The sequence below is a fragment of the Mus musculus genome, chromosome 5 (genome assembly GCF_000001635.26).
Source record: "Mus musculus strain C57BL/6J chromosome 5, GRCm38.p6 C57BL/6J".
NCBI lineage: Eukaryota > Metazoa > Chordata > Mammalia > Rodentia > Muridae > Mus > Mus musculus.
This window is the reverse complement of record NC_000071.6, coordinates 108,629,779-108,657,289: the sequence shown is the minus strand read 5'-3', so window position 1 is coordinate 108,657,289 and position 27,511 is coordinate 108,629,779. Positions and strand designations below refer to the sequence as shown.

The window sequence follows — 27,511 nt, the reverse complement described above, 5'->3', positions numbered from 1 at the left end:
CAAGGATGCTGGCTGCTGTCTCAGGATGCTATGCTTGCCAAGAGGGTTGCCCCTGTGGACGAACATGAACATACTGAGGCTATACCTTTTTAAAACAATCTCAATGCCTTACTTGTGATGAGAAGAAATACTAGTATGATTTCAAATACGCTCAAAGGATATATTTAAAAAGAAAACAGAAATCATCTTCCGTTCTGACATACACACCATCCTTCTAGTGTACAGTTTTTCTCTTCTGCTTATTGAATGTGCTTTAAGTCTTGGGCTAAGGACCAGTCAAGTTAGGACCTGATCCTTATGATCTGTTTTCATAGGAAGGTAATTTGCTATCACATGTTCACAGTCACTGTGCCTCCAAGAGGGAGAATCTGAGGGGTGTTGGAAGCTCCTGAATCTAATAAGACAGGCGCCTGGTACTCTTGCTGGCCTGTGGAGGGAGGAATGGGTATCAGGTGAACTTTTCTTTTTTTTTTAAGCTGTGCTTACAATACTGCAGATGTGAAGTTACAGAGCTTTTTCTCTGCTTGCCTGTCCCACAATCAGCCAGGCTAGCCCCAGTCCAGGGCTCATGGTAGTATAGCTGGATTGAGATAGGTAGTCTCAAGCAAGGTCTGACTTGTAGATTTGTGAAGGTGAAGGCAGAGGAGAGGTGATTCTCTCTGTCCAAGCAGTTACCAACAGGTAATGCTGGGCCAGTTCACAGGGCTACCAAGGATAAGGGTGCAGGACCAGGCAGGCTTAAATCAGGATTGCTCTGTTCCTACAGGTGCCTGTAGCCCACTGCTTTGGTTCCCTTGGTCTCTACAAGCGCAAGTTCTGTGTGGTCTGCCGCAAGAGCCTGGAGGTACCCGCATTCCGCTGTGAAGGTACCATTGGGCCCTTGGCCCCCTTGGAATTGAGCTCCTCTCTCAAGGAGCTGGTCTCTGCTACCCCAGATAGCCCAACCCTCCTTTACCTGTGGTTTGTCAAAGGCATGGGTGGTAGGCTCAAGCTGACTTTGGGGGCTCCAACAGTATGAGCCTACCAGGCAGGAAGCAATCAGGCTAAAAGAAGCTGGTTCAGGATGGCAGGGTTTGGGGTTGGAGCCCGCCCAAGCTAAGAGGTCAGTGTGGAGGGCAGGGGTGTGGCAGGAGGCCCCTAACCTTGCCCGCCCCCCAGTGTGTGAGCTGCACGTTCACCCCGACTGTGTGCCCTTCGCCTGCAGCGACTGTCGTCAGTGCCACCAGGATGGACAGCAGGATTATGTGAGTGTACTAGCGCTGGGGTAGGTTTGGTAGGAGGGGTAGACTGGCTGAGCTTCTGACCGCCCCCCATCCCCAGGACACGTATCACCACCACTGGAGGGAGGGGAACCTGCCTTCTGGTGCACGATGTGAGGTCTGTAGGAAGACTTGTGGTTCCTCAGATGTGCTGGCTGGTGTACGCTGCGAGTGGTGTGGTGTACAGGTGGGCATGGGCATGGGGTGAATGGGGCCCTTGAGTGTGGGACAAAAGAGAGGTTGAAGCCATCAGGTAGGGGTGGGCTCTGTGACGGGGTATGTGGTGAGAGAGAGGGAAAGTTCCTCTTTTTCAAGTTGTCTACATCCTACTGTTTTCTGAGTTATGGCGTAGCACCTCTGGCTTCATGCACTATCTAGGTGGGTGCTTGGCCAAGCTTTCTGCCCAGGGTACCAGACTTACACCTTTGTCCTATCAGGCTCACTCAGTGTGCTCCACAGCACTTGCGCCTGAGTGTACATTTGGACGTCTACGCTCCATGGTACTGCCTCCTTCGTGTGTGCGCCTGTTGTCCCGAAACTTCAGCAAGATGCACTGTTTCCGAATCCCTGAGACCATGGTCCTGGAGCTTGGTAAGGCAGAGATGGGGCTGGGGTATGCCCTGGCTGGGCCAGGCAGTGAGTATAAGGGCTTTGTCTGTCCTGCAGGTGATGGGGATGATGGCGTAGACGGGAGTGCTGCTATAGGCACAGGCAGAGAGGTACTGACAGCTACAGAGTCCAGTAAGTGTCCTACTTAGCTGTCACTCTGTCCCACCTAGTTCCAGACCCCCCAGGGTTCTCAACTGCTCCCCTCTCGCCTAGCCAAACAGACCCTGAAGATCTTTGATGGCAACGACTCCATGAGGAAAAATCAGTTTCGTCTGGTTACAGTTTCCCGCCTGGCTCGGAATGAGGAAGTGATGGTAAGAGTAAACCTATACACAGAGGTATGGTACACACTACCATAACTGGAGCCCTCTGCTTACCCTCCCTTCACATCTGGTCCCCCTTTTCAGCTGGCTTCTCTATACCTACCTGCCTCCTTCACCTGTTCCCTTAACCTGGCCTTCCATATGCGTCTTTACCCTCTACAGGAGGCAGCACTTCGGGCCTACTATATTAGCGAGGACCCTAAGGACTTCCAGCTGCAGGCACTGCCCCTGTCTGGCAATGCCCAGGCTCTGGGGAAGGCTGGGACCACTGAGGAGGAGGCTAGTAAAGGCTCTTGTCCCCGGGATTCCGTGCCTGAGGCCTGGGTCATCAGGTCTTTGCCTCGTACCCAAGAGATCCTGAAGATCTACCCTGGCTGGCTCAAGTAAGACTCAAAGAACAGGATCTGTTGAGGGAAGGGTAGAGTGAGGACCTAGAACCTGGACTTTGAGCCTGTTCCCCGCAGGGTAGGTGTGGCCTACGTGTCCATCCGTGTGAACTCCCAGAGTACAGCACGGTCTGTGGTTCAAGAGGTTCTCCCACTGTTTGGACAACAGGTATGTATCCTGTCCATTCCCACCCAACTTTAGGGTCACCTACCCAATGGGCCAAGCTACTATCCCTCTGTATGTCCTGTGGATATAAGGGAGGGTTCTGTCCTAGGCCTAATATATCACCCATGCTATATAGGTTGAGGATAAGGAGAGATTCCAGCTGATTGAGGTGCTCATGAGCAGCAGACAAGGTAAGTGGACTGCATTTCTCAGGTCCTTTTGTATAGTAGGCTTGGGCCTGCCACTCTAGGAGGCCTACCAGGACACAGGGGCTAGACCACGCCCTTCTGAGCTGCCCCACCTAGATTCACCTGCACCCCCACGTGCCCCAGAGACTTAGAGCAACTATTTGTGGAAGGGACGATCCTAGTGCTGACATGCTGTATCCTTCAATCCTACAGTCCAACGGACCGTGCTGGCAGATGAAGAACCTCTGCTAGACCGACTCTGGGACATCCGACAGGTCAGTGGGTGTAGACAACACTCCCAGGGAACTGCCAGCCCTTAGCCATGCCTGTAGAAGAATGGCATCAAGGCTGTCCACTCTCCAGGCAGGCACTCTGCTCAGACACCATATCCTCCCCAACCAGCAGCTGATGTCCTTAGCTGGTTGTACCTTCTGTGACATTTCACCTGCTTCTAGCTGGGAGGCTTGAGTCTCAAGAGTATCCGAGTTAGTTCTCTGAAGAGCTAAGTGGGGATTTGGAGGAGCGTTGCTGGCACTGCTGGCCAGCACTCCCCATTCCTGTTCTTCCCGCAGACTTCTGTGCGCCAGGTGAGCCAGACGCGGTTCTACGTGGCCGAGACCAGGGCCACGGCCCCACGTGTCTCCCTGTTCGTGGGTGGCCTGCCACCTGGCTTGTCCCCCCAGGATTACAGCAACCTGCTGCATGAGGCCATGGCCACCAAAGGTGTGACCTTGGGCTATCCAGGGCTCTGGCTGGGAAAGGGTCCTGACTGGCCAGTGGGACTGTGGTGGCAAGCCTAAGTTCTGTTGCCTCCTCATGCACCATCTGAAGCCCGAGCTCAGTTCCCACTCCAGGCCAGCCGACACGGCCTTCACTGTGGGGCTTCTGTTTTCCCCTCTTGTTTCCTAAACTATCTAGTCTATGCTTCTGGGGAAATCCTTGTACATTCAGGAGTCAGGGACCTTGTTTGGTAACAGGGTGTAGACAGTTCCCAGGAGGCTGACCCCTAAGGATGGACAGGGCTTGCTTGGGTGGGCTGTGCTCTGGATGTGGATGCCCTTAGGAGGGAGGCTGACCCCAGACTGGGAGGTCAGGTCTGGACTTCAGGATGCTATTCTGACTGCAACCTGTCTATGCAGCTGCTGTGGTGTCTGTGAGTCACGTCTACTCCTTACAAGGTGAGCTGATACCTGGTGGATGCTCTTGGAGTGAAATAGAAGAGCCTGCCCTTTGCTTCCTTTTCTAGATCCATGTGCCTGGAGTCATCCCTTAGTTCTGTTTCTTGGTTCACATCTGTTGCTTTTGTTACAGTGTGGCTGAGATTAGCTTTTCCCCAGTCTTTGTCCTTTCTGTGGGCCTGCATCTTTTACTGGGCAGGGGGATTTCAGAACTGTCAGCCTTCTTGACATGTGAACCCAGGACACTCAGAGACCATGCAGTGCTCAAGGCATTAGATTTGGGTGTGAGTATGGCTGGTCAGGGAGACTAGCCTCATTACCCACTGTTGGACCCTGAGTTCAGCCTGCCTTCTGTAGGAATACTTTGCTGGAAGGGTGGCCCCTTACTCTGGATGCCACCTGTAGTCAGCTGACATGAGCTGGCTGTGGTGAGAGCCGAGGCTCTGCCTAGGTGCATGGTTGGCATGTCACAGAGGAGAGGCTTTGTGGCTGTGACATTTTGGGGGTGGATTTCATAGGACAGACCCTGCCCTGAATACCTTTTGGATGGGGTGGACAAGATACACCCTTCTCTGGGGACCTAGGGGCAGGACACACAGGACACCTGACTGGATACCTTGTGGGCAGGGTGCATAGGACATCCAGCTTGAGCTTTGGCCCACCTGTGGTAGGTGCAGTAATTCTGGACGTCACCTGCTTCGCGGAGGCTGAGCGGCTATACATGCTGGCCAGGGACACAGCAGTGCATGGCCGGCCACTGACTGCATTAGTGCTTCCAGATGTGCTGGTGAGTAGTTAGGACTCTGAGGCCAGCTTAATGCCCCAGGACCATGTCCTCATTGCCAGATGGCTGGTATGTGCCACCTCAGCCTACCTTACAATAACCCAAAATGGACAAGACAAACCAATTTACATCATAGTCAGAGATCAGAGAGTCAGTGTTTGTCCATGGTTCTGACATGATGATTGGGACCAAGGCTGGTCTCATATTATGAACCGTGAATTTTTAACCTATTGAGATCACCACAAGATACCCACCCCACTTAAGTCCAGAGTGTGTTGTGACCATATATTAACATCCTGCCAGGCTAGGTAGGCCCCAACCCTTACACAGGTAGCCATGTACCTAGGATTATTTTTGGCCAGTAGGTGGAGCTCCCTGACTTGAGATATCACTCTTAGAATCTGGCAGTGGCTGGGAAGAGCTGCACAGAGGGCAGCAGAGGACAGAGAATTCATATGAGGAGTGCCAGAAGGATTTATGCCTGGGCTCCACAAAGTCCCCACAGGTATCCAAGGCATGCTTGTGCCCTGAACCCTGATCTTGACTTCAGGCTCAAGTTTAGGAGGAACAGAATTCAAATGAAATGAGTCTGGATTAGGCAGTAACTACAGGTTCCCCCTTTCCCCTGCCCACTGGTCCTGCCCTGGAAGTAGCTGTTCTCAATGCCTGAGGATATAGGCCAGGGCTCCCTGTATGTTTAACCATGCATTGTCCTCGGTGGCAGAGTTAGGCATACAACCTGTCAGCTGTCAGCTTTGGGGCAAATGAGTGTTGAGTACCGGCAGCTCTGCCTGTCCAGTGGGTACCCTATCCCAAGTATATCCTCGCCGCAGTGCAAGCCCTGTGCTGCTGTTCACCCCGTGTCTGTGCCTGACTTATGTGTCTCCTGGTACTCAACACCACTGTAGGGACTTCAACCAGCCCACTGTGCCTAGACTCCTAGGGACTGTCTCTTGGTGTTTTGTATGGGGTGACTGATTTTATTCCCATAACCAATGATTACCTCTGTAACTGAGTCCTCTGACTGCCATGTGGCAGGTGGGACCTGGAAGCTGTTGACCTCTAAAGGTTATATTGGTAGCTTTGCAAAAGCCAGGCCTTACTCCAGTTGGCTTGTGGTACTAGGTAGGATCTATGGTCTTCCATCATGAGCCTGTGGCTTCATAGCTAAGAGGCTAGGAATGGTCCCTTAACCTATGTCACAGTGGATATGGCCCTGACATTTGTGCTTGAGCTCCAAGTAGCCAGTGGTGTTCTCCTGAGAAAGGATATCCTGAGAGATCAGTAATGGGGTGGAGATAATGAGGTGCTTATCGTCAGAAGGGACTGGCTCTGGCTTAGCAGGCTTGGAACCTGAGGCTGGATACTGCTTAGCAGTTCCAGTGTGGGACCTTTGATCTCAACATAATTCAGTCCTCCACCTCTCAGCACACGAAGCTGCCTCCTGACTGCTGCCCTCTCCTCGTGTTTGTGAACCCCAAGAGTGGGGGTCTCAAGGGACGAGAACTGCTCTGCAGTTTCCGGAAGCTGCTGAATCCGCACCAGGTCTTTGAGCTAACCAACGGGGGCCCTCTTCCTGGGTGAGCCACCTTTCTCTAGCTGGTAGAAATTCTAAATGGGACTGCTGGAATCATTAAGTCCTCTATGTGGCCAGAGATGGACATCTGAAAAGGAAAGGGCTGCCCAGGGCAAGAATGAGTATCCAGGTTCTGGCCTGGGCAGCCAGGAGGTAGTGGCAGAATACTGTCTCCCACACAGGTTCCACCTTTTCTCCCAGGTGCCCAGTTTTCGGGTACTGGTGTGTGGTGGAGATGGCACCGTTGGCTGGGTGCTCGCTGCCCTGGAGGAGACAAGGCGCCATCTGGCCTGTCCAGAGCCATCTGTGGCCATCTTGCCCCTGGGTACAGGTGGGCTTAGTCATCGACTTGAAGGATGGGTTCTCAGGGCAGTCCCTACTGTGGGTTTTATTAGAGATTTTTGGTGGTTTATGGATTATGCTTGCTTTCCTCTTTCCCAGGGAATGACCTTGGCCGGGTCCTTCGTTGGGGGGCAGGCTATAGTGGTGAGGACCCATTTTCTGTGCTGGTGTCGGTGGATGAGGCTGATGCTGTGCTCATGGATCGATGGACAATCCTGCTGGATGCTCATGAAATTGATAGTACAGAGAACAATGTGGTAGAAACAGAGCCCCCCAAGGTACCAGTGTGGCACCAGCTAGAATCTTACATATGGCTCCCCCTTTGCTGATGTGCAACTTTCCTCCCAGTTACCCCTAAGGCAGAGCAGGAACTTGTTGACTGAAGCCTGTGGGGTTGTGGGATTGTAGGGTTGTGCCTTCTGTGGGCATGCTGTGGCATTTAAGCAGAGAGGTTCCTAGGAAAAGGCACTGGTGACAATAGATAGAGATGTCTGGCACAGTTTTGGACACTCATGGGTGGCTGGCCAGCATCCTGGTTATGCCCTGTCTCCAGATTGTTCAGATGAATAACTACTGTGGCATTGGTATTGATGCGGAGCTCAGCCTGGACTTCCACCAGGCACGTGAAGAGGAGCCTGGCAAATTCACAAGCAGGTAACAGTAAGGCAAGGCTGGGGGGCCAGGTCACTTATAGCAGCCAGCAGCTTTTACCTGGTCATTTGGAACGCCTACCTCCCTGCGGCAGGTTCCACAACAAGGGCGTGTATGTGCGGGTCGGGCTGCAGAAGATCAGCCACTCTCGAAGCCTACACAAGGAGATCCGGCTGCAGGTGGAGCAGCAGGAGGTGGAGCTACCCAGCATTGAGGGTCTCATCTTCATTAACATCCCCAGGTGCTGGGGCTGGGCTATGAAACTTTGCAGTTTGGGCTAGGTGCTAGGTCTGTGTCTGGTCTGTACCTAACTTTGTATTTTCATCTTTTGGGGGCAGCTGGGGCTCAGGGGCCGACTTGTGGGGCTCTGACAACGACTCAAGGTTTGAGAAGCCACGCATAGACGACGGGCTGTTGGAGGTGGTGGGTGTGACAGGTGTCGTGCACATGGTGAGCAGCCGCAGGCTGGTGGGTAGGCCCTGTGGTACCCCTTGGGTCCTACTAGCCAGCTCTGCTTTTGTCTTACCCAGGGCCAGGTACAAGGTGGGCTACGCTCTGGAATCCGCATTGCCCAGGGCTCCTACTTCCGTGTCACACTCCTCAAGGCTACTCCAGTGCAGGTGGATGGTGAGCCCTGGGTTCAGGCCCCAGGTCACATGATCATCTCTGCTACTGCACCTAAGGTATATTGGCAAGGCTGTGAGCAGAGGTAAAAATGGGGTAGGGCAGGACCAGGCAGGCTGATGCTGTATAGCAGCTGAGGCCAGGTGGGTCTAACTAACGTTTGACTTTCTGGGACTCTGGGTGTCATGGTGTCCCTGGTGAGAGCCTCAGAGAGGAGGTAAGAACTAAAGATGATGTTCAGTAGGCTGCAGGCAGCAGCTACTAGACAGCTTTTCTAGGTCTTCCTCTTTTGTGGAGTGGAACCAATTAGTATTAACTGACCCAGAGGTCTCAGACCTATCTTTTGAAATGTCACTCTAGCTCTCTGACCCTCAATCCCTACCTTTGAACAGGTTCACATGCTGAGAAAGGCTAAGCAGAAGCCCAGGAAGGCTGGCGCCAACAGGGATACCCGAGTGGACACCTTGCCTGCTCCTGAGGGCAATCCTTTATAGAGGAGCCAAGATGAGAGGTCTCAACCACCCAGCCTTTCTTTGGTTGGTCACACACTGGCTGGCCAGCAGATGGACTTAGCTGTAGCACTGACCATAGCATCTTCATGGGTCTTGGGATGTTTCCATCCCAATGTCATGTGCAAACTTAGGAGTGGGTAGGTAATGGTCATTACTCACGCTGCCATACATAGTACCAATGTATATGACTGGGCATGAGGCTCTGGCTAGCTTGTCTTCTGCACAAGACTAGTTCTTACAGGAAAAACGGAGCTGGTCCTGTTAGCCACATTCCTTCCTTTGAAACCTCTCTTGAAACCCTCTTAGACCCAATACGTCTGGATGCAGGCCATCCAGGTGGGTCCTCTGATTTCATTTGTTCTTTCAAAGCAGCTAACCATGTTGGGCCCTGGCCTAACAGATCCAGAAAGCTGCCTGTTCTCCTGTACTGACTGGGTGGGTGTGGCATTCTCAAGTCCCCTGGACTTATCACTAGATGTCAGTTTGGGCTTAACATACTAGTTACAAGGTCTCATCCAGCTGGTGCCCATGGACTGACAAAGTTGTACTTAGGGATGGGAATCTTTGTCTACCCTTAGGCTAAGTGAGTTTAGTTATCACTCACATGTCATAGCTGGAATGTGTGCTAGGCCCTTAGTGTCCCTCTTCAACTCCAGAGTGGGCACCTAGTGCCCAGAAGGGTTCAGAACAGGGCCAGGTAGTACCTGGTTGAGGAGTGTGTAAATAACATCTGTTGTGGAGTGGCTTGAACTCCCTTAGACTCAACTTATAGCACTTTATATACATGGTGTTTGCCTGCCTACAGCCCTTCCTTGTAGCTGTAGAGCTTCTACTCTGGCACCTACACAAATGGAAGCAGCTCTGATGGCCAGGTCTTGCTGGAGGCACCAGGTTCACAGAACGAGAGAAAAGCGGTCTCTTCCATGCACCCAAGAATTCATTGTCACACTTAAGACCCTAGAAAGAATTTGTCCAAAAATGAGCTGCCTAGCTAAGCCTGGTACATGCCTATAATTCATTTCTCCAGGCTAAAGCATAACTGGGTTATAGCGCTAAAGCCCCTCTCAAAAAGTGAAAACATTAAAAAAAAATGCTAAAGACATCTAAAGGTCTAGCCCCAGGCCTGGCTCGGGGAAGACTATGTGGGAAGTCTCCTGTGATGAGTACCCCCCACCCCCAAAAGCCAGTCAGTGCAGAGCCTTCTCCTGTGTGTCATTACTTGGCTTGTGGACACCTTCAGAAGTGTGATACCAGGGTAGTGTGTGGACCAGGGTGTCTCCCTGCCTGACAGCTTCATGGGACCATTGTGCCACCCCCCCCTACCCCACCCCCTGCTTCTGCCAAAACTGCATACAAGTGCATCAGATAGCCATGTGTGAGCTCAGTGCCGATGATCATGTTTACATCATTTTCAATGTTCAAAAGAAATTCTTTGTGATGTAATTTTTCATTTTTATTTCAATCTGTAGGAATTGTTTGTAAATTACGGTCAGTGTAGCATGTCCTCTGTATTTAAGTGAGACTGTCTTTATGTGGAGTGTGTCCTGTGCACTGACTGGTCCTGTCTTTGTGTGTAATTTATCACTACCTGAATGTGATCTAAGTTATATCTGGGCCAAATACACAGTGTGGGTTTTGCTGTCCCATAGCTGACTCTTGTCTTTGTCTAACAACTGGTACAGGAATGGGCAAACAGACTGGCAGTCCCGCCAGGGAAGCTCTGTACTTTTGAGGATATGAGCCAGACAGGAGCTTCTCAGGCTGAGTTAGCCTAGACTCCATTGCTAGAACGTTCCAAGAAGGAGGATCGCCTGTATGGTCACATGCAGGTCAGAGCAAGGCATAGGATAGACCCTTGATCCTGGCTGGATGCTGCTGCCTCAAACAAGATCTCAAGCTCAAAGTGGCTTGTTCAGGTTAATCAGACAGATAAATTCCCCTGGCAATGTTGTGGGCAAGGGAGGAAAGTAAATGGGTAAAAACAATAAATTCAGTTCCGATGAAACCCTTCACTGCAAAGTGTGAACAATGTTCATACTCTTGAAATAGATCTTGATATTTCACAATGTAAACAATACCCAGGCCAATATATCCACAGCCCCAGTGTCACAATAAACTTGTACTAAGACATCTCCATAGGACCCCTTACAATATGCCTAGGATAGGCAGGAGTGGCTTTCTTGGCATTAGCAGGGGTCAGGCAAGAGCTGGGACTGTGCCTCAGGTTCACTCTGGTCTTGTTGGGGATGGTGTGGCCAGAGGCCCCGTAGGACTTGAAGGCCTGCCAGGGCAAGGCGTACAAGGAGACGGAGCAACAGGAATGCAAAGGGCACTGAAATCTGCATGAGGTGGAAGATGGCTGTGCTGAAACGACTCAGTAGGCAGGTGGCAGCAAAGGCCAGCAGGCTGGCACAGGGATACAGTGCAAGCTTGGCAAACATGAAAGCATGCTCCTGCCCACCAAATTGCACAGCTGGCTGCAGTGTTTCTGTCTGATGCAGCAGGGCTGTAGTCCAGATGGCAAACTGGAAGATGCTGGCAAAGAAGATGATGGCACAGCTGACACGCACACGCTCAAGTTCATCATGGGGTTGCCGGGCAAAAGCTGAGGTCTGCTGGTAGGCCAGAGGAAGGCCACCCACAAAGGCCAGCGATAGTATGTTGAGTAACCCCATGGTCTGTGTAGCCTTCCGGACATGCAGGAAGAGTGAATGGTGAGCAAACCAGAGGAGACCCACTGTGGCGAAGGAGCCGAAGTATGCCAAGAATTGTGGCCCATATGCACCCAGGGCAGCCACAAGGCTGCCACTGAATTTCTCTTGCACATCCTTGGGATCCGGAACATTGTCCTCACTGGGAAGTATGAACAGATGGCATTTGTAACAACCTCCCAGAGATGACAGGACCAGAAGGGTAGACCAAGACCAAGCATCATAAAGTGAATTTGAGATTAATGATGTGTGATCTTCAGAACACAAAAATGTTCCCTATGTGCTACTTACATATATTTAGCATACTAAACAGTTACTGTTCTTCCCTCACAATGCTAATTTAACCAGTCCTATATATTCTCTTCTAACTGGTGGCCCTATCTGACAGCCAGAAATGACAGATAGCCCTGGTTGATTGTTGAGGGTCAGCCTTCTGAGGGTAGGACACCTATAGGAGAGATTCTCCACAGCTATCCTAAATCTTGCAAGCTGTGTTCTAACACATAGAGTCAAGGGATGGGAACCCATCACCTGGACATGAATGATGGGACACCCAAGTACCAACTACTTCCTCCAAATCTTAGTGTAAGGGCAGGAAAAAGCCTGAGGGCTGTCACTCGAGGTTAGACTTCAGGTAGAAGGTAGTAGCCTTCTATTGGCTAGAATTCCTGCCATAACCATAGCCTCTGGGCTGAGTCCTTCAGCCTTGACTGCAGAATGGGAGCAACAGCAGGTTGCTCTGCAATGTTCCTTAAATCTAAGGCCTCAGGAAATCAGGTACTAATGAATATTTACTTTTAGCCTACAAGAATTAACAAATTATAGTAGAAAAGGTTATTCAAAAGTATCAGGAAAAGTGTAGTGTCAGATGCAAAATCTAAAACCAGATTTGTGACATGTTTAATAAAATAAGACTACAACGGAATATTTGAGGAACCAAAGGCTAGAGAAGGCTAAGGGGGGAAAAAAAGGAGACACTTGGATATAAAAGTGAACATACAGACTAGAGCACCAACAGTGGGATAAGACCTAAGGAAGCTGCCTGAATATTTCTGGAATAGAGAACACAAGGTAACCTTGCAGAAGCCACTCTCCCTAGCACTTGTACTTTCAGGCTGAGAGCAACTGCAATGGGAGACCTTTAGGGAAGAGGGGACCTGCATAAATCTGCAGGCACCTAAGGGAAGGTTGGTACTGATAAAGTCTTTCTGGAGTTCCTAAGAACAAGACATTCTCAGACATGCTACCACCTAGAAGATGGGTCAAAGCAGCAAACTGGGGTCCTCACCAGATGTCCAGGATGAGGAGTGTGGCCACGATGGCATAGACACCGTCGCTGAAAGCTTCCACCCGCTCTTTGCTGAGGGGCGCATGCAGGTCAATACTGAAGGGCTCCATGTCGTGAGCTGGAGACTCCCTTTGGCCTGTGGATATGCCAGGAGAAGAAACTAGCCTTGCTGAGGGACTAGCAGACCAGTGTGGCTACCACTGGCCTCTTTGCCAAGGAGCCAGGAATATACAGGCCAGGAGGGGAAGTGACGCAGAGATGCTTAAGGAGTAGGAAGTAGCCAGGACCCTGCAAACAAACCACCAGATACGGGCTGAGCCCAGGAGGGCAAGCCCTGAGCCATCACACACTGATGCCTTGTTCCCACTCAGTGGTCCTTGGGAGTAGCCTGAAATCTGGTAGAACCTTCCAACATGCTTATTGCAGTGCTGTGCAAGGTTACCTACCCATCAACTTGTCTTTGCACCAGGTGGTAGCCTTGCTGATGTGAGGGAGGAAGATGACAGTCACCATCAGCAGGTATGACTGCAGAAAGAAATAACAGGTCAGGGTGTTTCCCTGGGGATGGGGACTGCTTACACCTAAAGTCTGGTCCCACTCTTCTGCACCCGATGGAGGGGCAACAGAAGTAACAGAGGAAAAACCAAAGAACTGTCTTTTATGGAAATGAACTGTGTGTAAAGGCACAATCCCAAAAAGGACTGTCATAAGGAACAAATACACTCCAGTCACGTGCTTTCTAATGAGTACAGAATGCATAGTAACAGCTCAACAACACAAGGTAAACATTCCAACTAAAATGGATAGGAAGGCGCTTGAGAAGGCACTTCACCTGTGGCTTCCCTGGTCAAAGTCTGCTTGGCTACATGCTTGCCATTCAGCACTCTGCTCTGTATTTAGTTTATAAAGTCTCTGGGTTCCCTGGGTCCTACCCACTCAGCTGGTATGTTATCTCTTCAAAAGAAAGAGATAACCAAGTTTGGTATTTGTAGCAGCCACTGGCCTTCATCAGTCTGCTTAAAACCCCGAGTGTTCTTGAAATGCTTACCAAGCATTTATTAATTTTCACATACTTAATTTTAATTACATATAATTTTTGTTTGTTTGTGTGCGTGTATACAGGTGCTCATATCTACAGTGTGCATGTGATGGACAGAGGGCAACTTTCAAGAATCAGTTCTCTCCTTTTACCATGTATTTTCCAGAAATCAAACTCAGGTCATTAGGTTTGGTGGCAAGTACCTATGCCAACTGACCATCTCACCAGCCTGATACCAAACATTTAAAATACCTAGCATTTGTTATTTCCACTATTAGGATGCTTTGATTAAAACTGCAGTGTACCTTCATAGTATTTAAGTTGACTCTGCTCAAGCCAGCTTCTACTACCTGCTTTGAAAAAACTGTTTTAGCATTGCCTGTTCTTTCTGCTGCTAGCTAGGTTCTTTTCAACTGGGATAAGACTTCCTCTGAGAGTCCCAGCACTCACCAAGGGGAAGAAGAAGAGGGAAAAGACAGCCGCAACAAAACACAGTGCTGGGCCACGGAGGACCAGGTGCAGGATATGCCGCCGGGATAGATCCCTATGTGTAGAGCACTGGATTTGTGGATTCAGCAGATGTGGGAAGTGGAAGGCATAGCCCACAATCATTGCCTGTGGTAAAACAAACAAAACAGGCTATAGAGCACCATCAACAAGTAGAGGGAGTGCCACAGCCAGCTAACCCCTGAACTAACATACACATTTCTAGGGGTCAGGAGCAAGAATGTCCCCCTAGATAGCCTCCTACCCTGGGATGTTCTGAGAGTCTGGGGACGAGAAGAGACCTGGACTACCTGGGGTGTAAATCAGGATAGTGGCACTTGGCCTGCACACCTCAAGGCAAACACATACACATACCCTGTGTTCCTACCTGCACAGATCCAATGGCGATCACACACACGCAGAACAGGAAGATGCCCAGGGGCACATCAGGGAATGTTACCATTAGTGAAAACTGTCAAAAGAATCCCCACAAACCCCCAAAGGACTCTCAGAGCCAGGTTCTGAGACGGTATATAACGAGCTTCCCTCTCTCTGTACTGGGCACTGAGCAGAAAACTGTCCCAGTGTAGGGTCACTGGTATGGGGCTGGGCTAGGTATATTCAATCCTCCACAGAGCACTTCCACCCACTGCTTCAGAATAAAGCCTGTGTCATTATTAATCTTATGGTAAAATCCCCTAGACTTGAATTCTCTGCATTATAGCCCTGCATACTTGGTCCAACTTCGGACTATATTAGAATTTTAAATGCTTGTTGATATGCTAATAGGAGTTATGGGGAGAAGCAGGCAGGAGCAAAGAGCCTCAGAGGTACTCTCATGGCCTTTGCCTCCAGCAGCCTTAAGCTCTCTCCTCTACTCAGCCCCCAACTACTAGTTCCCATGCAGTCTCTCCTCTAGTTTGCAGTCCAGGTCTTGTACCCAGGGCTACATTTCTGAGGACTGTCACACACAGATGTGCTCAGTGAGGAGTGCAGGGTGATGACTGTTACTCACTGTGTAGGGCAGGAGGGTGATAGTCATCATACAGGCCTATAATAAAGAGAAAGGAGGGAAGTCACAGTCACCAGAAGGCCTGGCAAGGAACACGGGGGCACTCCAGGAAGGCAGAAATATATCTATAGAGTTTTAGGGCTAGACCCAAAAAGCCTATGCCCCTGTCCTGGACAGACAGATCCCATGAGCCATCTGAGGAGCTTCTAGGAATAGAAAAATCCAGGCTGTGGAAGGGCTAAATCATAACTAAGCTCATTTTTCAAAACAACAGTAACTCACCAGGTTGAGCAAGGCAAGTGTATCATCTATTTTTCCAACAACCTGGAACAATCTAAAGTTAGGAGAAAGAAAAGATGGGCCATCATTCAAATATGGCTCCATAATATTAAAATTAAAATGCATCTCCCACAGTATTTTCTAGTTAAAATATCAGTGAAGATGTCACTTTTGATCCCACGACTTAGTGGGACTGATGTGACTTAGTAGGCTAAGGTGCTATCAAGCCAGGGTATTGGAGTTTGTTGCCAAACCCACATGAATGGGGTAAAGAACGAAATTCTACAAGTTATCCTGATGCTGGCGCATACTCACATGCATTCATCCACACATGCACAAAATAACATGTGATTTGTAAAAATGTAAATACTTCCTAATCTATCAAAGTCAGAAAACTTGAAGCAAGCACACTTTATATGTGAAGCACATACCTTTCCCACACATTCTTCCCATTACTTTGCAGAAACAATCTGAAGAAACTACCTGTACAGCTGGTGGCTTTTATGGGCAATCTTTTTATAGAAAGCCTTGAGGTAGGGGAGTTTTAACTGTTCAGGGAGTTCCTGCTAAAGGCAGGACTAGGAGTGTGGCTGTGAGTCTCCTGTCCCATGAGTTTTGTCCAGCCATACTTTCTGGGAATAAGCCTCTGGGGATGTATATTGCTCTATCATGCAATATACTGTTTTTAGACATTATGTCTAAAATCCAGTTTAAAGAAAGGAAGTGCTCTTTTCTTATTCCCCCCCCCCAAAGATCTCATATACTGCACCTGTTAGAATTTGTTATTTAACAGAGGTAGTTTTGTATGGAGATACTACAATATAAACAGAAAACAAATTGGAGCACTATCCTTGCTCCACAAGCATAGGCCACCAAGGATACTAAAGCCCACCATGCCTGGGCCCTACAATAGGGTTGCCCCCGCAGTACCTGACCATAACTCAGATGTCACCCATCCAACACCAAGGCCTTCTTTCTGGACTGGACTCAGCTGAACTGCCATGCCCTCTCTAGGAAGCTCATGGCAGTGACACAGGCTCATTTGGGCTTAAGTCTTCCTTAATAAGCCAAACTGAAGGGACTTCAACCCTAGAGGCAGCTGGCTACCTGCTAGTTCTAAACTCATGTGTATAAGAGAGCACTCAAAGCAAGCCACAGAATAGCTCTATGAAGTTCTTTCTTCATGGCCCCCGAGCCTGAGAACTGACTGTCCATGTGTTACACAGAGGGTGTGGCCCTGGTGAAAGAACCATGAAGCTAGTATAGGGAAGGTTGGCTACAGCTACAGGGAGACCAAAGGGATAAGCCTGGATTTGAAACATCTATCACCATCATCTTGCTGAGAACAAGTGTGTAACATGAAACACATGCTGCATTTTTAAATAGCAGTGAGCAGAACGCAGAACGCATGCCTTTAATCTCAGCACTTAGGCAGCAAAGGCAGGATTTCCGAGTTCAAGGCCAATCTGGCCTACTACATAGATATTTCTTCCTCCTCCCTACACACATACACACATACACACACACACACACACACACACACACACACACACACACACACGGCGGGGGGTGGGGTGGGGGGGTGGGGGGGAGGAAAGGAGGGGGAGGAGAAGGGAAGTAGTCATAAAATGTTTACCAGAAAAAAAATGTTCACCAGAATCTGCAAGTTTTTCTGTACCTTGAGCATTCTTTGAAGAATATTTCCTTTGGACATGCTAGTCTGCAGCCAGGAGTATAACACCCACATGCCCAGCTCTTCCTACAGAAGCCTCCTGTCCCCTTGCCTGTCTGGCATTCAGTGGTCAGGGGCTAATGCAGCTATGGAGCCCTGTGTCCTGGGATCCTAAAGAGCCTTATTCTTCCCTAGGACACAACTCAGACATCAGAATGTAATCTGTAAGCTCAGCTTCCATACAGGGAAGGGTTCATAACCATAAACCCTTAAGACACAGCCATTAAGCTTGTCTCTTCTCTGCTATGTTCTATTCTGGTCTTCCAGTGAGTCTAGCAGGTGAATATTTTTCTGCCTCTCCTAAAAGACAGGAAAAGGGGGAGGGGAGTGTTGTAGAGCCAGGTCTTCTTTGGAACAATCTTGACCATGTTGTACTGTCCTGAGTATAAGTCTCAGAGTGAGAACCAGAGGCCAAGGTAGGAAGAGGCAGCTCCCCTGGGACACAACATGTGAACCAAGAGGCCCACAGATACCAAGAACAATACATCTCTGTAGTACTGTAACAGTCCATGTCTTTTGCCTACCCTGAGTAAATCATGACAATGAGGACCTGTGTTAAAGGTCTAATTCCCTACCTGGTATGTGCTGTCCAGGCCACAGTTACGATTAGAAATGTCATGAGGTAGACAGCGATCCTAGTTGCTAGGAGTTTCTGTATACTTTTGTCAAACTGCTGTATGAAAAGAACACTGCTATTAGAACAAAGTAACACACGATCCAACAGTGGTCATTTCAATGGCAAGACTCACCCTATAGCACAGTGAGGCATTTAGGAAGGTCCCCAGTCTCAAAGTGCACAACACAGTCTATGTCTGCTCTAAGTCTAATCTCACTTCTACCAAACTTACCCCACACTACAGTAGTACTGTGACCATACTTTGGAAGAAAAACCTCAGCAGTTCAGGACCTCCCCAAAGATTTACATCAGCTTGCAGGTATGGCTAGAGCCAGACCTCACTGTTGTGGGGGCTGGCTGGATAGAGCTGCAGCCTGCCTCCCTCAGGATGCATAGTACTCATGAGTCTTGTATGGCAAATCACATGGAATGAAACCAAGGAAGGCACCTCAGTGTCCCAAGTCTCAACGTTATTTCACATAAAGAAAAAAAAAAGCCCATAGAGTTGGATATAAACAAAAATTCTTTTAGAAAAGCTCTTTGTTACCCATATAGAATGGCTTGGTATAAGTCTGGGGTGGACATTGTTCCTCCTCTTCTCAGTGGAGGATATCAGTGCCTGTCTGCCTAGCTAGAAATAAAACCTCCTTTGCCAGAGCCTTTGCTTGAGCTCTGCCCCTCCACTCTGAATACATATCCTTCTCTGAGGAAGTACAGATGTCCTGCCTTGGGCTCTGCTGCCTACAGATTTGGGGGTTGGCTCCCCAAGTCCAGGTCGGGTTTTCTTACTGGCCCACTGTACAAACCAGACTGTTCCTGTTACCTGTTCTGGTGAGATCTCTGTGTGGGTCACAGGCAGGATCTAAAGGAACAAAGATAAAAATAACCAAGAGATACTTCTTGGGCTGGGGCTCCTCAGAAGCACACAGTATGTGGGCTCTTGACCATTGCTGGGCAGCCTCCGCCTGCATGAAGGGTTTGGGCATCAGAGGCTGCTACAGAAGTGAGTGGTAGGCTTGAGGTGGGCCCCACACTGACCATGACAGTGGCGATGATGGACAGCAGTGCATCACTGAAGCCCAGCATGCGGTGGGAGCTCTGTGTCCCCTCCTCATTTCTCCTGTGTAGGGATGAGTCTCCCTCGGAATCCACTGCCTGCTCCTCAGTCTGGAGCCTGGACATGGTGGGACCAACAAGTTGTCACGGCAGCCGGGGAAGAAGTGTAGCTCTGAGCATATCAGAGGGATGTCTCAACCCTGTAGACGTTAGGCATTTCGATGCAGAGACAAGTGCTAGGTATAAGGGACAAAAAGAGAAGACACTTCACAAGGTAACCTTTCCAGATTTCCATCCACAGGCTAAGAGTATTAGTGCCAGGCTCACCAGTGAGCTCTGTGATTGGGCAATACATTCTCTATTCTCTGTCTTAGTGGGAAAGCTCTGATGATACAAGGCTATAAGCTCAGCATAGCATGGTACCATGAAGGGCCTGAAATCTGACCTCAAGTTGCCCCTAAAAGCTGCTTTGTCAGCTTGAGTTACCTTGAGTTGCCATCTCTTGGCTAATAAGAATGTCCCTTAGGGTCATAACTGCTTAAGGTCACAGGGTCTGGGATGTTTTTAACTTTTTCAGAAGCAATGCTGGATAGACAAGTGAGATGCCATCTGGGACATTCTCTGGGGAGGAGAGAAATTTGTGCCCCAGGAGTAAAGGGCTGAAGTAAAGCTATAGAATCTATCTGCATTCTAGACTAGAATGGTAAAAACACAGGGAACCACTCAGCAGCTACAGGATATGGAAGAGGTGAGGCACTAGAAGTGTTTTCTAAGATCCCACTTGTGATCAGGGGAGAGAGAATAAGAGTGTGGCAAGGATGGTCAGAACGCTGGAGCCGTGACCAGCTACGGCAAGGTGGAGTATGTCTGCCTAAGCAGGATACATAAGTGTTCCTGGGAAGCAGGTCCAGGAAGGCCCAAGTCAACCAGGCCCAACAATATAAATGTGCCCTGCTTTGGGCATGTTTACTGAGACAGGGGAAGGACACCCTCAGACAGCAGAGGTGAGGAAGGAGGTTGAGAAGGAAGGAGTTAGACTACGGAGTCACTAACACAGTTAGGGAGAAGTGAGGCTGCAAGGTGGATAGTCAGGGGTAGAAGGTAGTGCTAGTTCCTGGGAGGGTGAGAAAGTAGGAGCCAGGAAGCTTGGAGGAGGAAGCTTTACAAAGCTTGTGGTCACAAGCACAAGCCCTTTAGTAATGAAACAAAGTAAACACACAGTATGACTGGTTTTACTCTGAAGAGGATCTGCTGTCATAACATCAGGTACCGCACCATGAAAATATATATGACAAACAACAAACAAACAAACAAACAAACAAAAAACCAAGAACAGATTTATTAGCTCCGGAATAAACATGTGGTGCCTGGATGGTAAGGGCAGGAATGGGTAGCAACATGGCTTTTGTTCTATTTCTGGTTTCTTTAGATCAGTGGTTCTCAACATTCCTAATGCTGCAAGCCTTTAATACAGTTTCTCATGGTTGGTGATTCCCAACCATAAAATTATTTTCATTGCTTCTTCATAATTGTAATTTTGCCCTGTGAAAGGTCCATTCAACCCCCAGGGGTCACAACCCCCAAGTCAAGAAACACTGCTTTAGAGTATAGTCAATACCATCCCTCTGCTGTGCAATTCTCTTGGACTGCTGAGGAATGAACGCAGTTGTGTTGCCACAACTATAAACACTGAAGGACTGGAGAGATGGCTCAGTGGTTGAAAGCATTAGCTGTTCTTTCAGAGGACCAAGGTTCAAATCCCAGCTCAGGCAAAGCAGTTCCCAAATATCTAACTCTAGAACCAGGAGTCCTGATGCTCTCTTCTGGCCTCTGTGGGCACTGCATGCATATGGTGCACAGACATACATCAGGCAAACAACAATACTCATTAAAAAAAATAATAAAGACTGGAAGGTACTCTATCCCCAGTTAGCCCTTCTAAACTTTCCATACCTAGACGTTAGCACTGGCAGATGTGATGTTTCTGCTATTACTGCTACTTTGACATTTCCAGAATGCCTGGCGCATGGAGGTACATACTGAGAGACCTTTTTAATATGATTTCCTCTACCCGAGACTCACCATGTTCCTGAGAACGTTACAACACACTTCCTCTTACTGCTGTCATAGTTGCACTGTGTTAAAGGGACCTCTATTGGCTGATAGGCAGAAAAAGATTCATCTTTATCTAGTGCTGGCACAGAGATGGAATTCAGAAATAAATTCAAAAATCTATGGTTAGCTGATTTTTGATTCTTGACAAGGGAGTAGAAATTATTTAGTAGGAAAAAGAATGACCTTTTCAACAATTAGTATAGGGTCAACTGAATGTCCATATGGCAAAGAACCACAACAAAATGAATGCAAGTGGACCAAAGATTTTAACAGCAAAAATGATAAAACTTTTAGAAGCAAGTTTTGGGAAATTTGCTACAACCAAAGATTTCTAAAGACAGCATTAAAAAGCATGAGAAAAAAAAAAAGAGAGAAAAAAAAAAAAAAGCATGAGCAACAAGCTGGGCATGGTGGCATACATCTTTTGTACTTGAAAGGCAAGAAGCAGGCAGATTTCTTTCATTTTGAGGTCGGTTTGGTCTACATAGTGAGTTCCAGGACAACCCAGGCTATGTAGAGAGACCTTATCTTTAAAAAATAAACAACAATAACAACAACAAACTAATAAAAAAATACAAAAGTTGAGCTTCATCAATATTAATACATGTGTGATTCAAAAGGATTAGATTAATAAAAGATAATCCATCAAATATGAGAAATTATTTGCAAGTCTTATAAGAGTCTGGCAATTAAAGAATATAAGTAAGTCTTATAAATCAATAACAAAAAACTGGACAGATTTGGTCTAGGAGCAACCCTGGGGCCCACTGCCGGCATATGTTGGTGTCCCCAGCCTCAGGCCTATGTTAGTTCTCCATGAGATCTCTGTTAGACACTGCAGCTTATCCTCCAGGCTTCATGTGAAATAAGATGTCCATCCAGAGTCCCAAATCAGAAATTTCAACTTCATTTAGTTGGAATTGAGCCTCTTAAATGGAAGCTGATGTGGACTTTAAGACAGGAGATACAGGAGCCTCAGCCACTTCCTAACACAGTGGGAAGTGTAACGTTACCCATTACCTAAGAATGGCTTTGTGGTACTCAAAGACCAGCCATGTAAAATCACCAAAATGCCCAGTAGGTTGACAGTTTTTTGTTGTTTTGTTTTTCAAGACAGAGTTTCTCTGGTAGCCCCAACTGTCCTGGAACTCACTCTGTAGACTAGTCCTGCCTCTGCCTTGTGTCGTAAGTGCTGGGATTAAAGGCGTGTACCAACATCATTTGTAGTCACTGGCCCCTTACTTAGAGACTGTCTATTGTCTTAAACCCATGTCTGAGTAGCCTTCTCTGGTGGACACTCTACAGCAATAAGAAGTTCAGAAGTACATTTCTTTACATATGTTCCAGGTGTAGTTCTTTTAAAATATGCAATTTGCAGATTCTCCCTCTCATCCACTCCTGATCTTCCTGCTTTAGCCTCCTGGTTTACTGGGATGTACTGCCATGCCTGGCTTTTCCCCCATGGAATTTTAAAGCAAGTTTAATACATAATACACTCCTTAATATTTTATCTCATTGACATCTTGCATTAAAGTGACCTATTTGCTACAATTGACACAATATTGACACATCATTAAAAGTCCATAGTTGACTTTACAGTTTATTAGGTTATACTGAGAAATGTTTGATGACATATATCTATCTTTATGGCATTAAACAAAATATTTTTACTATCTTAAAAGTCCTCTATGCGCCACCTATTGTGTCTCACTCAATTGCAATTTCTTCTTAACCCTTGGCAACTACTGGCTTTTTTTTTTCTTTTCTTTTTTTTTTTTTTCTTTTTACTGTCTCCATACTTTTACTTTTCCCAAGAATGTCATGTAACTAAAATTGTAATAGATTTTTCAACTTTCTAGCTGACTGTCATCAGTACCAAAGTTAAGGAATCCTGACAAAGATAATCATATTAAAAATATGCATTTTAGTTATTCCTTTCCAATATGGCTGCCTTATTGTTACACTGTTTACTGTTTCCGATACAATGTTGAATAGAATAAGACCACCCTTGGCTTACTGATCCCAGGGGTAAAATATTAGGTTATGTTATGTATGATAACAACTGTAACATTTTCAAAGATGACCCAAGTATGTTGAAAATGCTTCCGTTTATTCCTGGTTTTGCTTTTTTTTTTTTTTTTTTTTTAGTTTTTTTTTTTTTTTTTTTTTTTAGATTTATTTATTTATTATATGTAAGTACACTGTAGCTGTCTTCAGATACACCAGAAGAGGGCATCAGATCTCATTACGGGTGGTTGTGAGCCACCATGTGGTTGCTGGGATTTGAACTTCGGACCTTCGGAAGAGCAGTCGGGTGCTCTTACCCACTGAGCCATCTCACCAGCCCTTTTTTTTAGTATTTTAAAAATTTTTGAATTGTGTGCACACACATGTGCAGTGCCCACAGATGCCAGAGCTGAGCATCTGATCCTCTGAAACTGGAGGTCCAGATGGCTGTGGGCTACTTCTGGTGCTCTGGCACAGCACCAAGTGCCCTTAACTTCTGAGCCATCCCTCCAGCCCCTGCTTAGTTGTTGTTTTAAATCAGGAATGGATACTGGGTTTTGTCAAATGCTTTTTCGTTAACCACTGTAGCCCTGGCTGCCCTGGAACTCACTATATATCAGGCTGGCCTTGAATTAGCAGAGATCCACCTGGCTCTACTTCCCAAGGCCTATTATTAAAGGTGTGCCTCACTATGCCAGGCTATCTTGTTTTGTTCTTCACTTTTTAGTATGCATAAATTACCTTGGTCAAAATTTAAATACAAAGTCAAGTTTGCATTCCACAGATAAACCTCAACCAGTTATGATGTATTATTTTATATAGAGAGAAACTAGATATCCTTCATTTGAGATGCCTAGAAACAGTATTTCATATGTCAAAAAAAATTGGGGAAATGGACATTTTATTGGCTGGACATTTTCTTTCTTTTTTTGTTTTGTTTTTCAAGACAAGGTTTCTCCGTGCAGCCCTGGCTGTCCTGGAATTCACTCTGTAGACCAGACTGGCCTCAAACTCAGATATCCGCCTGCCTCTGCCTCCCAAGTGCTGGGATTAAAGGCGTGTGCCACCACTGCCCAGCTTGGCTGGACATTTTCAATCCCAAAGTAAAAAGCCTGAAACTCTTTGAGCACCAACCATTGTTGGCACTTAAAAAGTTTTGGATTGGCTGGATTGATGGCTCAGTGGTTAAGAGCACTGACTGCCTTCCAGGGGCCCTGGGTTCAATTCCCAGCAACCACATGGTGGCTCACAGCCATCTGTAATGGAATCCGATGCCCTCTTCTGGTGTGTCTGAAGAGAGTAACAGTGTACTCACATACATAAAATAAATGAATAAATCTTTTTTAAAAAAAGTTTTGGATTTTGGATTAAGAATGGTCAAACTTTACCAGCCTTATTTTGCTAACACATTTTTAAAACGATTTTTTAAAATGTATCTTTATGGGCTGGTGAGATGGCTCAGCAGTTAAGAGCACTGACTGCTCTTCCAAAGGTCCTGAGTTCGAATCCCAGCAACCACATGGTGGCTCACAACTATCCGTAATGAGATCTGACTCCCTCTTCTGGAGTGTCTGAAGACAGCTACAGTATATTTACATATAATAAATAAATAAATAAATTTTTAAAAATATGTACCTTTATGAAAAATATTAGTTTGTTGCTTTCTTGTATTATTTTTGCCAAGTTAGGTAGGAGTTGAGAAATACTTCAATTTTCTGTATAAATTCATGTAGATTTTTAAAAACACATTTTTTTCCTTAAATGTTTAGTGGATTCCTAGTAGAGCCATGTAAGTCTGAAATCCTTTGAGTGATTTTAATCTAGAAAGTGAAAGCTTTAACAGGCTTAGAATTGTTTAAGTTACCTACTTCTTGAGAAAGCTTAGTTTGTATTTCCAATGAATTCATTCGTTTAACTAAGTTGAATTCACTGGGAAAATGTTCACAACAGCCTTTGGTCATCCTTTCAATAGACATTTCCCTTATTTGTGATCTCAGTAATTTTTCTTTTTCTTACTCAATTTGGCCAGTGACTTCTAAGTTTTACTGACTCAAAAAATCAGTTCTTGTTTCATTGATTATTTATTGTTTGTTCCACTGCTCTTTGGTATTTAATCTTCCTTAAATTACTTTGCATTTCATTTTTCTGATTTTTTAAAAGATGAACACTAAAGTCACTAAATGTGATCAATTTCCTACTAATGACTTAATACTACCCCATTATTTTGAAATTCTATATTTTTATTTTCAGCTCGTACAAAACTACTACCTTTGATTTCTTCTTTGACACATAAAAGGATACTATCCTTTTCCATTCAGAAACATTTTTCACACTGCTAATTTCTAGTTAAATTCATTGTGATCAGATAACATGCTTGTTTCATTGCCCAGATGTTCTAGGTTAGTAATTCTTTACACACTTGGAAAATATGTGTATCTGCTAATTAATACTAATTCTGTGCATTAATAGGAATTGCTCTATAAATGTTCATTAATTCAAGATGACTGACAGGGCTATTTAAGTCCTCTATATACTCTGTGATTTTCTGGATACTTATCACTCATTGAGAAAACAATCTCCAACTATCTCAACTTCCAATTTGTCTCTCTCCTTTTGGGTCTATTAGCTTCTCAGTTAACACACTTTATAAATTTGGCTTTAATCATGTTTATAGTTGATACATCTTTTTTTTTTGTTTTAAACTAAATTTTTTTTTGTGTGTATGACTTTTGCCTGCATATACCTATGTGCACCACATGCATACTTACTGCCTACAGAAGTTTAAAGAGGGCGCTGAATCCCCTGGAACTGGAGTTATAAGTGGTTGTGAGCCGCCATGTGGATGCTGGGAATTGAACCCCAGCACTCTGCAAGCACAAGAGCTCTAAACCACCGAGCCATCTCTTCAGCCCTGATGCACTCTTTTTATGATTTCACCCCTTCATCATTATAAAATAACTTACTCTTGGGCAATATCTTTTACTACCACAAGAGAATGTGTTGGTGGAGGAAGAGCACGGATTCAGTTTTAAATCTGTATGTGTTCATACATGAGGTGGGATCACGAGAGACCACAAGATGCAGTTCCAGTTAAAATGGTCTTGGAATGGCATCTACTACAATGCCATAAAATTGATCTATAATTACATGATTTAGAAATTTCCACTTGTCCTAGGTCATGCCAGCAAGAGTTTATGGTGTCAAGTTTCACTATACGCTGTAGTGAATTGTTCATGATGTTTCTCATGATGTTTTAGGTCTCTTGAAGGCTACCAAGCCTCCAATTCCCTACTTTTTCCTTTTGCTTTCAGATTTATTTTCCTTCTAAATAATGAGATCTGAAGCCACCAAAAAATAAAAAATCCCTTCAACTTCATTCCAGTAATAACATAAAGTTACCTGCAACTGCAAGCCGTAGCTACTTCCTCCTCCCTGCATCTTATAAGTGATTCTCTTATAGAAAGGTGCCATTTCTATACCAACACTACATATCCTCTATCTGGATGTGACTTGACTGTCCTACTATTCTGAGACAGTACTCCTCTCCACTATACTGGAAAGACTTCACTCTTTCCCATTGGCTTTAGGCTGCTCAAGTCTCCCATCTAAGATCATGTTAACACCACACTGCCCTTTCAGCTCCCACACTCTTCTTCACAAATCTCCTCAGTTACCTACAGGTACCATCTCTACTTCATCAGTTCTTTATTCCTCCAGGTGTTATCCAAAGCTTCCACTTCACCATTTCTAGGAAACTACTGTCTCACCTACCACGTACCTCACTGTATACTAATGATAATCTTTCATTTCTTTTCTACTTGACTTTTTAAAGAGCAGGTAGCGCCCCCCCCCCCCCCAAGGCGTATTTAATAGCATACAATCCTGGGACAGTTAAGATGTTGATTTGGGCTTAAGGATCCATTTTTCAGTCCAAAAGCACAAACTCTACCCAAGGCTCTGCAACTTCATATGGCTTCAGAAACCTCGGAGGTACAGAGACGAGTGGGGAATCCCATGACTTTGCCTCACCTGAGATGGACAGCTCTAAGTGTTTGACATCACACGGGATTCTGCGTCCAGTGCTGCCAGGTGACTTTTGTATACACGTTGTGAAGCTTTCTCCCGCCCCCTTTTAAAACTACGTTTTTCGGTCTTAATTCTAGCAACTAGTTCATCCTCCCCCAAACCTGTGTGGACCAAAACATAAGTGTCTGTGGCTCATAGGCTGGCTGCTTGTCTGCAAGATACCCTCCTCTCCTAAACCGGGCATTAGGGACACTTAGGGTGGGCTCCAGGCCTCGCTTTACCTTGAGGCGTCAGGCGCGAGCGGCGGGCTCTGGGGCGGTCCGCAGCGCGCGCCCAACGTCCCGCGACGCTCTAGCCACCTAGGCTGGACCTGGGCCAGCGGAAGCAACCAGATGAGGTTAGGGTCAGATGGCGACAGCCCTACCTCCGTGCCTCCTAGGAGCTTGAGGTCCGTAGGATCGCACCCTCTGCGCCTGCGCCTGCTGCTGCTGCTGGCTCTGCAGAAACACGCGCCCTTCCGCCTGCTGCGTCAGGGCGGGGCCGCAG

At 46.8% G+C, this 27,511-nt stretch overlaps 2 protein-coding genes across 26 annotated transcripts in view; one reads left to right on the top strand and one right to left on the bottom strand.

Annotated features, from left to right (window-relative positions):
• The window catches only part of Dgkq (diacylglycerol kinase, theta), a 13,787-nt gene extending 3,541 nt beyond the window's left edge, over window positions 1-10,246 (top strand). The window contains exons 3-23 of one of the 11 annotated variants that reach the window (XR_001784589.2): window positions 767-866; window positions 1,159-1,244; window positions 1,321-1,446; window positions 1,697-1,850; window positions 1,926-2,000; window positions 2,082-2,182; window positions 2,354-2,574; window positions 2,656-2,746; window positions 2,880-2,934; window positions 3,145-3,206; window positions 3,504-3,654; window positions 4,071-4,109; window positions 4,781-4,896; window positions 6,307-6,473; window positions 6,671-6,800; window positions 6,911-7,089; window positions 7,365-7,465; window positions 7,557-7,703; window positions 7,801-7,912; window positions 7,993-8,145; window positions 8,479-10,244. Coding sequence is in view for 6 of the 11 variants with exons in the window: in XM_011249392.2 (XP_011247694.1) it covers window positions 767-866; window positions 1,159-1,244; window positions 1,321-1,446; window positions 1,697-1,850; window positions 1,926-2,000; window positions 2,082-2,182; window positions 2,354-2,574; window positions 2,656-2,746; window positions 2,880-2,934; window positions 3,145-3,206; window positions 3,504-3,654; window positions 4,071-4,109; window positions 4,781-4,896; window positions 6,307-6,473; window positions 6,652-6,800; window positions 6,911-7,089; window positions 7,365-7,465; window positions 7,557-7,703; window positions 7,801-7,912; window positions 7,993-8,145; window positions 8,479-8,580 (2,487 nt within the window). In the remaining 5 variants the exon portion in view is untranslated. The other 10 variants (NM_001357029.1, NM_199011.2, XM_011249392.2 and 7 more) reach the window with 10 other exon arrangements.
• On the bottom strand, window positions 9,520-27,511 carry Tmem175 (transmembrane protein 175). 15 transcript variants are annotated; one of them, NM_001359423.1, is made up of 11 exons: window positions 27,247-27,480; window positions 18,800-19,053; window positions 18,585-18,623; window positions 17,721-17,818; window positions 15,417-15,468; window positions 15,138-15,173; window positions 14,511-14,594; window positions 14,087-14,251; window positions 13,044-13,122; window positions 12,598-12,733; window positions 9,520-11,451 (listed from the first exon to the last, which is right to left on the bottom strand). In NM_001359423.1, the coding sequence occupies exons 2-11, from the start codon at window positions 18,941-18,943 to the stop codon at window positions 10,785-10,787; spliced, it is 1,500 nt and encodes a 499-aa protein (NP_001346352.1). In that variant the 5' UTR covers window positions 18,944-19,053; window positions 27,247-27,480; the 3' UTR covers window positions 9,520-10,784. The 15 variants fall into 15 exon arrangements, with proteins under 15 accessions (NP_001346352.1, NP_082499.3, NP_001157004.1 ...); NM_028223.3 differs by having other exon boundaries at window positions 18,800-19,017; NM_001163532.1 differs by having other exon boundaries at window positions 27,390-27,480.